At 43.4% G+C, this 10976-nt stretch overlaps 1 protein-coding gene across 4 annotated transcripts in view; it reads left to right on the plus strand.

Moving 5' to 3' along the window:
* Nucleotides 1–7115, plus strand: part of KIFAP3 (kinesin associated protein 3) — a 68373-nt gene extending 61258 nt beyond the window's left edge. For 2 of the 4 annotated variants that reach the window (XM_065673987.1, XM_065673984.1), the window contains exon 20: nucleotides 6660–7115. In XM_065673987.1, coding sequence (XP_065530059.1) covers nucleotides 6660–6768 — 109 coding nt within the window. In that variant the 3' untranslated portion in view covers nucleotides 6769–7115. The other 2 variants (XM_065673985.1, XM_065673986.1) reach the window with 2 other exon arrangements.
* The last annotated feature ends 3861 nt before the right edge of the window (nucleotides 7116–10976 follow it).

Here is a 10976-nt window from a genome sequence, read left to right on the forward strand (position 1 = left end):
TTAAGAAATCCTGTACAGAATAGCTGAGAAATTCCCCGTCCGTGTGGCAGAGCTGTGAATGAAGGAATGCTCGTGAAACAAGATGGCTCTACAAAACAACTTGAGTTGCTGTTTTGCCCACTGACCATGTTCTGTTGGTTGCTTTTATAGGAGATCAGAAAAGTTCTTTTTTCCCCTTTATGGGGGATGTTACAGAATAAGCAAAAGTCTTTTCTATCTATGTCAGTCTAATTTGAGTCTTCTCAGTACTGTATTTTGTCACTTGGCTGTCTTTTAATGTCTGGGGTGTTTTTTCTTTCAATACTCCAATGGGAAACTGAGGTCATGGAGAAAAGGAGCAACTTGTCCAGGATCGCACAGCAGGTAGCTGACAGAGCAAGAAACTGAGCCCATGTCCTGAGCTGCTTTTACAGAGCTTGGATGGCAAGCTCTACAGCTTTCAAGCAAGGCTCTTACTGAATTTGGCAAAGCAAGGTCATTTGTTTTTAGTTCAGTGCTGTCTTACTATTCAGTTGGGAAATACATATTTTATTATTTATTTTTTTTAAATGCTGCCTCCCCACCAGTGAATTCTGGCATGCTTATTGCTTGGTGCATAGCTGGGGCCTGACACAGACGACACAGTGCTCATTTCTCCACAATTGTCAGATTTGCATTTGTTTATAATTAAATGGCAGAAACAGCAGTATTGTGCTGAGATACAACTGGGCACCAAGTCCAGAGCCACTGGAAACTTTAAGTCATTAAGTGGACTAAAGAACGCTGGGTCACATGAGAGACATCATATCCTTAAAAGCTGTATCATGCACAAGGGAGCTAAAGTATTATTGCACAGGTTCATTCTGAAATTGGCTATCTTTTGAGCAGATACAGTATTACTTCTTAAGGAACTTTAATATTCAGTGCTAATGTAGAGATGGACTTGGTATTTGATGCAGTGTGCACAGTCACAGTCGCCACCACAAAACTCCCCTCCCAGTGGAGCTTGAGGGATAGAAAGCATGGGAAAAAAGCTTCACAGATAGGGAAGAAAAAGTCAGGGCCATGAGAGGCAAAATTTAAGAGACTTGTGGTTTGGCGTTTAACGTCATTACCAGTAGTGGGAGAATCTACAGTTACAGGACATTATATAAAGAAACATTGTTTTTTCTAAGGCTTCTCAGTGTATGCTGTTTCTCCATAACCCATGGTTTGTGCTTTTACTCTGAAGGACAGAAAATTTATGGTCAGTGAAGCAAAACCAGAGGTAGCTGGCATGCAGAAGTAAGTAGGATCATCTTCTCAATCACTCAACTTTAACCAAGGGAAAAGGCAACCAGCTTTATGCTACTTTCTGATGCTCTTCACTCTTTCATGACTGGTGTCATGAAAATGGTATCTCATCCAGTGGTTAGCTGACAGCATCAGCAGAAAGGCTAATCCCTAATTGGGGGAGCAAGACTGCAGCCTCTCCCCATCACATATGGGATTATACCACCCTGCAGTGCAGCTGTTGTCTTAGACCTACAGTCTAGCACCTTTTGTCAACACTTTGAAACAAACAAACTGAAATATTGAGGGGAGAGAAAAAATACAGACTTGCTGCTGGCAAACTCTGTCTCTTGTTGGCAAGTATTACAAACAATAAACTCCATCTCAGTTGTGCATCTCAGTTGTACAGGTTATAATTCTGTGCTTCTCTCAAAATTAGAGACTGGCGTGCAACTTCTACGGCTTAGGTACCTCCTTAGACAAAAGTACAGCCTTCAGTATTCATCTGAACGTAACTTGTTTTGTCTCTTACATACAGGAACCTGATACAGCATTACAGATTACAGGGGTTTATGGCATGTGAGTTTATCGGGCAGTATAGGATGGTAACTGTACTGTATGTTATCAATGGTGCCATCACACACAAGTAGACTCAGAGGAGGGGGAAACATTAGGACTTTGAGGATGTACTGCATGAAATTCTGAATGCCTGCCTGGGATGAGGTAGGTGATGTTTTCAGAGTGAAAATGGTGTATTTTAGAAACTGTAACGTAAGGTGTATAAAGGGAGAAGGTACAGAGGAAACAGTGGAGTTGCTATGAACTGTACTGATGTCAGGCTTCTGAAGGGTGCTCAGAAACCTTCTGGTTCAGATCCTGTCCTCTGATACTGAGGAGGAATTTTGCAAAGCTGCAGGAACAGTCAATGGCAGCAAGAAGAGATGTCACTGGGGCTGCATATTAATGCCTGCAGTAAACCCTCTCAGCAGCTCACTTAACCATGTGGAGAACTTCGGGTGTAATTCCTTCAGTTAGGACTTGGTTAGGGTTGCTGATGAGTTGAGAGCTGTAGGCAGTGTCTGCTCGTCTTGCCAAGGTCAGAGTACCCAGTCAATTACAAATTTTACATTTTTTTCCCAATAAAATTATAAAACTTGTATCCTCGCTGGGTAGCTGGGAGCCTCAGATGAGGCTGACATAAGCCTTGTTGATGCAGAGTAAGGAAGGAGGATTGACAGGGATTTAGAACAGGTTCAGGATGAAAATGTAGCTGAAATTGTGGCTCTGGTGGAATCACTGTGTGTGTTTAGCTTGGATTTCATTTTTAGTGGGCAGTGATTTTGGGGTGCTTTAATTTTGGGTTACCAACCATGAAACTGATGGGCAGAAAATGATTAAATTTTGTCCCTAAAGTGTAAGCTCATAAACTTTAACCTCTAAGGTGAAGACTTTTTCCAGGCCACCTTCATCAGCACAGGCAGTCATGGTCTTTTATACTACAGTCCATACTACAAGTAATCCTTGCCATGCTGCTTCATGCATCTCTTGTGAGTGTGCAGGCCTGTTTCTTGCTGGGATTGCTCAGAGATCCATGCGTCCTATGCAGGGATTTCCAGTTGGACTTCAGGGGATTACTTTTACCAAGAATTTCTCTGGTGACCCAGGACTTGCCTTTCTGAGGCTCTGCTTATGCTGGAGAAATTAGTGCCCACTTTAGAACAACTTGTCAGCACCAGCACTAGTAACAGTGTGAACACTAGTGTGGACAGGCTCAGGTGTCTATTGCATCAGGAAAACTTACAGAAAGCAGCCCTGCTCCATGGCCAGTCTGCACCCAGGTGCTAATTACCCTAGTTCAGAATAAGCTCAAGAGCCTCTCTTCCTGTACTCTGCACTCTGGGAATCACAGCAGAGGGCTGCTGGCATAAGTGCATCCTGTCTGAGCCTGCCAAGTTTTCCGGACATACCACAAAGCGTATCTAGTCTCTGAGGCTCGGAGTGCAGGAGGGAGTTAAGGAAAGGAAGCATTTTGTGGACATAGTGTGATGGTGGCTGGCATTTCCTGCTTTGAGGGGAGCACCACTGTTGGTCCTTACATGTTAAATTATGTCAGGGCACCTTGGATCCTAGATGGGTATATTAATTTGGATGTTACGAATCAGAGTAGGTATCAGTAAGTAGAGCTGTTAAGAAATCTCTCCTCACTCGTGCACATCAGGAACATTTTCATCTTCGGCATGTGTTCTTCAGCTCCCCAGCAGTACAAGCAAATTGGAAAGTTCAGCTGTCATTTGGAGAAGGTCATAGATCACGCTAGCAGCCTGAGTAATCCAAGAGGTTTTAAGTATCCTAGCATTTAGTTTAAAGTGAAATTTGCTCTGACAGGGGCTGGCAGACCAATAGGAAAAAGAAATATTTGTGCTTGGAGAAGTGCTTGTGTAGAGACCTCGAGTATAACTGATGGCTAGAAGTGATTTCAGTCTAAAAAAAACAAATCATTAAGAGAGTGCATAGGGGTAAAATACACAGTTCATATTTTAAAGGGTCTCAAAATGAACCAGCAACTGGGGTTAGCAGTACATAGTAATTAGCTGTACTGTTCCCTGTTTAACTCCATCAGCCCCAGGCATGGTGGTAAACTTTGCACAAGAAAACAGTCGTGCTTTGATGGTGTGGATAGTGAGCACCAATCTGCCATTTTGAGTCAGAGCTGCCTTAAATAACTTGCAGATTAAGGCAATGGCAAGAATCATTTTTCTTAGGAGCTTGTGTGGTGGCGCATGATCTGTATCTGTTACACAGCTATTGGGATCACATACGCTTCTGCTAGGTACCTGCTGGAACAGGACTGACTAATGGGGAGAAAAAATACCAATTTGGGGATACGTATTGTTATTTCAGTGGCATAATTATGTGTCCCTAACTTTTGGTGAAGACAGGCTGACACTTGCTCTGCGGAGCATCAACTTTCCCTGTAGATGAGGTATAATAAATAAGGCCAGCTTTTTCCTAGGAGGAAGTTTCAAAGTTAATCGCTGGTGTAAATTGAAAAACATGTGGCACAAGTCATGATCTTGGGCAATTGTTACCCAACAAGTGTTTACAGCTGAGAAGCTACCACTTTTCCTGGCTATACCCTTCTGCTGTTCTTGGCAAACATGGCAAGGATTCAATCAGGACTTGGTTTTTAAACTGGTCTCCACCTCTGAGGGTCATGCTTGCACAGTCACTGCCCTTGGCCTGCCAGCTGCACCAGTACGCCAGACTTCAGTCTCCAGCCATGTTTGCTGTTTTGTTGCCCTACCCCTCAGTTACCTCCTGGGTTCAATAGCCTTTCCTTCAACTAAGAGGGGAAGCGTCTTGCTACAGGCTGCCAGCACAAATAATCAAATAGGCAGAGCTGGTATATTTCAAGAGCACTAACATGTAAAAATGAAGCCAGTTTTTTCTTTTTTTTTTTTTAAGCATGGACAAGCCTTCATTTGCTTCACAGAAATACTTCGATAGGAAAGAGCAGTGATTCGATCAAGGTGTTCTACTGTGATTTTTCTGTTCCTTTTTTTTAACTGTCTAAAGTAGTTATCAGCTGATTCATCTCTTCCAGTTTTCTTCAGGACACTAACATATGTCTGAACCATTTGGAAATAACTGATACTCCTCAGAGTTTAAACTCTGGGGATCTTGACCTAATTACTTACACATTCATTAAAAAAATACAAAAAACAAGATTTCTGAGAATGTGATTGAAACCATATTTTCCCTGCTCTTGTTATCAATTTAAATACATTTACAATTTCTTTGAATAGGGATTACTAAACTGGAAGTAGCTGCAAGAGCTCTGCCTGTAGTAATAGAGGCCCACTGCCACCTTGTGGTTCAGCGTCGTTATTACACCTCGACCCTACGTTCACAAGGCTTTCCGCCACGGCATGGTACTGGCTCCACGGCTACTCTGCTTCTCTGCCGTGCTGAAGGGACTGATCAGACGGATGGGGCAGGGGCATTGCCAATTCGAGAACAGACAGACAGACAGACGTGGAAATAGCAGAGCACTTTGCGTGCTGTATTTCTCAAGATATCTTCAGGTGAAACGGAATGGCGTGGGTTTTTTTCCTGCAGTTTGGCTTATGACTGTGTCCGTTCCCTCTCAGAGGACACCTCTTTGCCTCAGAACTTCCACCTTCATGTGATTATCAGAATATCCCATCAGTGAACTAGTTTCCTGAGAAACCAAGTACCAAAGACCCTTTTCTAGGACCTCATGGAAGCACAATCCGAGGAAAGTGTTTTCGCAAGGACAGAGTGGTGGGACACGGTCCCCCACCACTTCAGCTGAGCCCTTTCAGTCCAACCAATTCAGGAGTGCCAGCTTTTTGCTGAGCCAGGGCCTGGGGCCCACCCATTGTACATATTCTGGATGGGTCATTCTTTCCCAGCCCTGACTCTTGCATAATCCATGTTCCATATGTATAATTGGCAGTAATGAGGTTCAGCTTTTCCCCACTCCAAAAGCACTCTGGTTCTTTGTGTTCTGACAGTATTCAGAGGGGAAGTTCAGCTCCTTTCAATGCATCCTTAGTCAGGCAATAAATCAGAATCCATTTGTCCTACTGAAGTGGAAGTTAAGCAGTGACATAACTATAAATAGGCAATAATCCAGTATCTTAGGCGATGTTCCTTCTTCCTCTACCTCCTGCATGAGAGTTATCATTGAGTATGAATATGTGCCACTTTTCCCTATGCAGTTTTTGTGCTTGAGTGTCTAATCCATTGCTGTGGGACTTTTTAGGTGTAAGGGGTGCTGTTCTACATGACAAATTAATTTTCTGTCTCATTAGTATATAACCTTTCAGTATATGATGAATTCTTTCTGCCAGGCTGTTAACCTTGTATCTCACCAGAAACAGTGTCCTTTACTCAGCTATGTTGATGTGCCAGATATTCTCACTTCTTCATTTCTAGCAGGTTATTTTCCCAGGGGCTTCAGAAATGTACTGAAGGAAGGAAATCAGATCATTCAGATGTACGCTGTAGGGCTGGGTTATCAGTGGGCTTTGCAAGAAGCATGCTTGAAGCCTTTCCTGAAAGACAGGTTAACTTTAATGTGCACAGACTGAGTCGCAGAAGTGCTTTGCCAGTAAATCCATAAAGGATAGCATATTTCTGTCTTTCCGGGACTTCTGTTTTACCTGAAAGCCTGTACTTGATAAGAGTTGTGCTGATTTATCTGCAGCATTTCTTTTCCCATCAAGGGAAGAGGGGAGAGAGCAGTGCTGGCTAGAAGGAAAATATGGCTTGCAAAGTTGCCTCACTAAATTCTCTCTCTAGCAGGAAGAGTTGGAGCCACCAATGCTAGCACACCTTCCTCACCCTACAAAACCCTACATTCTCTCTCTGCTCTTTCATAGCATTGGAGTTGATGGGTTTGGTCAACCACCAGGAGTTCCTGGCCGCCCAGCAACTGCCTATGGATACCGCCCGGATGAACCTTACTACTACAGCTACGGAGCACGATAAAACAGCCCACTCTGCACTCCAGGATGCTGTCGTCTGCCCTGGAAGAATGTGTGTGTGGCTGGCAGCAGATCTGTCCCTTGATAATGCATGGTTGTACCACTATGGGTCCATTGTTATGTATCCTTTGGCATGTGTAGCTCCAGATAAAGCTAGCCTTTCTCAGTCCAGTGTTCCAGTGAGTGTTTGTTCTTTGGTTGCTCTTAGTTATAATTTTTGTACAGTATTTGCTCTGTGACTTGAAAGCAAGAATTGGAAAGCTGCTGGATCAGAAAGTGTCACATTATGTATATTAAGCTACTAATTTAATTTCTATTAAATACAAAACCTATGTGGCCAGCGGCTGTGAATGTGTTTCTAACCAATGTTTTGTTTGTTTTACAAGACATTTAAGAAGAACGCTTCATGTGAAGTGTGTTTAACATGGACTGTTTCCTGCTAACACTTCAGTAACAGGAACACTGTTAAGCCCCAGCATCTCCTGGCACTGCCGTAACACAAGGTTACCAAAGTCCAGTCCTGGGTCTGAAGGCTTTAATAATGGAAAGATGGCACAGATTCACTCCCCTGGAGCTTCAAACATTTACAATCAAGTTTAAATGCTTGAAAGCACTTAAAATTAGAAACTACACTACAACAGAATACCTTTACCATAGTGTTTAAATAGACTTCTGTGGGCTGAGGAAAGACAGCCACATCCTGAGGACTAGCAAGAGAAGAAATCCCATTAACGTGGTTCAGAATCCAGATGCAGAGCCTTACCCCCCCCCCCCCCCCCGCTTCCCTATCCTAAAATACCAAGGCATCCTGCCCTGCTTGTTTGCAGACTGTGCTTTGAACATACCTTTGAAAGCCTTTCTTTATCTTTCAGAAGTGTGCAGGTACTTTTATATGCCCTGTTACTCTCTATGTGTCATGCTGCTTGACTGGAAGTGATTCTAAAATTAGCCATGGCATTTCTTACCAGTTCTCAGCCTCCTCTGGCTGGCTTCATGTCCATAGCTTCACATACTGGAACAGTATTGCCACGATTGACTAGTGTTTAAAAAATAATTTTCTATTATTTTTAACTGATTTTTATGCAGTTTCTTGGAAAACGCAAGATCTTGCTAAAACCACTACACAACACTTGAATTAAACTAATGGGTTTCCAGTGTTGTACCTTTCTAGATTCTTTCCATTGGTCCAATCCCACCCTTTATCTGCCCGGCAGTTGTGCTGCATTTGCTCAGAAGCTTTCAGATATTTTTATATTTATAGCTGTGAGAGGAATTACCTGACCTGCACAGTCACACACAGGCTTTTCTTCTGAGGCTGGCACTCGCTCGTCAGGCTTTTCCAGAAAATTAGTGTGAAGTTATTTAAAGCAGTTGCCCTTCTCATGGAATGTGTTTTGGGGGAAAAAAATTGAAGTAGGTCCTTGGAGTATATGCAAACTATCAATGAAACTGGAGGAGCCTTTAATTGGAAGCTTCAGGTTAACGAGGAACTACAGTTGAGCTTCAGCAAATGGGTGCGGGTCTGTAATTGTAATACAGTTGTGAGCATGCTGCGAATAAATGGCAGTGGAAAATCTCTGGCTGCATTTTTAGTATTCAATGTTAGGAGTTTATGAGAAAAGAATAAAAGATCGAATATTTGTAGCTTTGCCTGGCAGCAGCTAAAAGAAGAACATCATTTATCTGCAAGCAGAGCTTGGTAAAAATTACTCAGCACTTAGTAGCCTGAGGATAGAGCTTGCTAGCCAAGATGAAAACCAGCTGTGCCACTATACTCTCTAAGGCAGGAGAGAGGCCGATTTTCCCTTTAATTACAGTTCCTGAGCCAGAAAGGGGGGGAAAGATAGGAACATGTAGACTTTTCAATCTATATCACATTTCCTGGGGGTGCCAGAGGGAGACTGGAGTGTCTGACCTGTAGGGTAACTCTTTAATTATCTGTATTTATGGATTCAGTCCCCAAGTACTGTATCCTGCATAATAAGGGGTGAGGAGGGATCTGCTTGCTTTTAGCAACTTCTACAACTGCTGTCCTTTCCTTCTTTTCTCATTTCCCTTTGTGTAGCTCCTCTTCTTTTCCTGCCGCAGCAATCCCAAACCGTCCCATGAGTATCCTCTTTCCCAGTCTGCTGCTAATTCATTAATGAGTTTGGTTAGGCAGGTGTTTGAGACATAATTAGGCTGTAAAGTTAATAGCACAATGAAATAAGCATAGGCTGAGAAGTTCGTATGTCTGTTAGCTATTATTGAGGCTTTCTGCAGATGTACAGTATAATTTCAGTGAGCAATATACTCAATGCAGCAGCCCAAGATCTTGTTTTAAATTAGCATTTGTACCACACAAGTACTTAGGAGCTTACCAGGGCAACAGGGTGGGGAAAAGCAAAAGTAAACAAATATCCTTGGCCTGGATTGCTTACGAAGGACCTGACTCAGTGTTTTAAGTATCAGTGTATGCCTGGAGCTGTCTGGTAACAGTTTAACATGTGCATTTCATTCCAAAGTAAGACTGCCATGATTTTGTTTAATTTAATCCACTCTGGATTAAATGAAACAGGAACAAGATGTATCTTCTTTTGGAGTAAGTAGGACAAGCTCTGTTTATATACAAGAGATTTCAAGCCTCTCTGGCAGGTTCCTTAATGGAAATCCTCTAATGCACCACTGGTGAGCTCAGCCATCCAATCTGCATGGGAGAAGGCTGAGAATAGATACAACCGTCATTCCTTCCCTGGCCATCCTCAAGCAAAAGAAAATACAGTGAAGCTAATTTACTGGTGCAACTTACTCTGCAGCTGCAGCCCTTAAAAATAATCCTGATCTGGTCATTTTTTCTTTATGAGGTTAAGGAGAGAGCTCTGAGGCACCAAGAGAGGTACTGGGGTTGCTGTGTGGACAGCGGAAGACAGTGCTGCACTGCATGGAGTGCACAGGTAGATGGTGACATTTGCAACCAGTCTAGAAACCCACTTGAATGAGAACATGGACTTTTCTGGAGTTGGTATGTTGGGGTCTCTGCCCCCTAAAAAGAGAAACCTACTTCTGTTTACTAAGAAATTGAGTGCTTGACAAATAGCAGCAAAAGGTGACTATAATGTAGTTGTATCTAACATGATTACAACAGGAGGACATCATTGGGGGAGCTATTGATGGCAGCTCAGGTCAGTGCAGGGAGCCACCCCAGCCCTGTCTCTTCCCTCTGCCTTTTCCAAAGGCCCTGTGGCCTGCAAGAGGAAGCGCTGGGGGACATTTCTGCAGTGCTGAGTGCGACTGCACCAGAGTCTGCTGGTCAGTGCTCCCAGCTCTCCTTCTAGACCTTACAGGCTCTGTTCCATAGATGTGCTTCTTGCTCACAGTTACGAAGCTGTGTCTCTCCACTTTGCCAATCTTTTCTAGGTCAGTTGACTTAAGTCCAATTACAGGCCTAATAAGGCACATGCTAAGAGGTCTGTAATCTTGCTAGTTCCCTGTCTACTATTTCTTCTACCTTTGAAAGAGAAGGCAGAGGTTCACACCTCCCTCGTTGGGTCCTGGCTACTGTCTGGGGGAGCCTACCTTGGCTGTTCTTGGGAAAGGCAAACTGCAAAGCTTGCAGGACAGAAGCCCAGCTCATGTGTTTGTACAGAGCCTGCCCTGAGCAGTGTGCAGCCTCAGCACCTCTTCAGTTCATGTGAAACAATAGACTCACACAGTAAAAGCAGATAAAGGGAGGGAGTGTGTCTCCACAGAGGCAGTCCAGCAAATCAAATACACTATAAATGATGCAGAGCAGCCAAAGTTTGGGTTTTTTCCCTACCAAGAGCCGCATGAATTACACCACAGCCTGAGGCTGGAGCTAAGTGCTGTGAGTAGAAGTCAGTTCTTGCTTATTAAGAATGTTCTGGTTTTACCTGCAGCTCTTCAGGTCTCAGTCTCCTGCCATGCACACACAGAGGACATACAAACTCACCCTTAGGCTCTTGAATAAACTGGTGATGAATTTCCACAGTTTCCCTGTTTCGCACATTGGGGCCGTGGTTTTTTGCCATGGCTATCCCATTTGGGCTAGAGGCTTCAGATCTTTTGTGCCTTTGAAAGATGGAGGTGGTATATCTGAACTTCATTTTCGTTTCTGTTCCTGTATGCATTATGTTACCCCATGATATGTGATATGATGATACCCCATACATGATACCCCATGGTACCCCATACTTTGCCTCGCACACTGTGTAT

Source organism: Lathamus discolor, chromosome 3 (assembly GCF_037157495.1).
Source record: "Lathamus discolor isolate bLatDis1 chromosome 3, bLatDis1.hap1, whole genome shotgun sequence".
Classification (NCBI taxonomy): domain Eukaryota; kingdom Metazoa; phylum Chordata; class Aves; order Psittaciformes; family Psittacidae; genus Lathamus; species Lathamus discolor.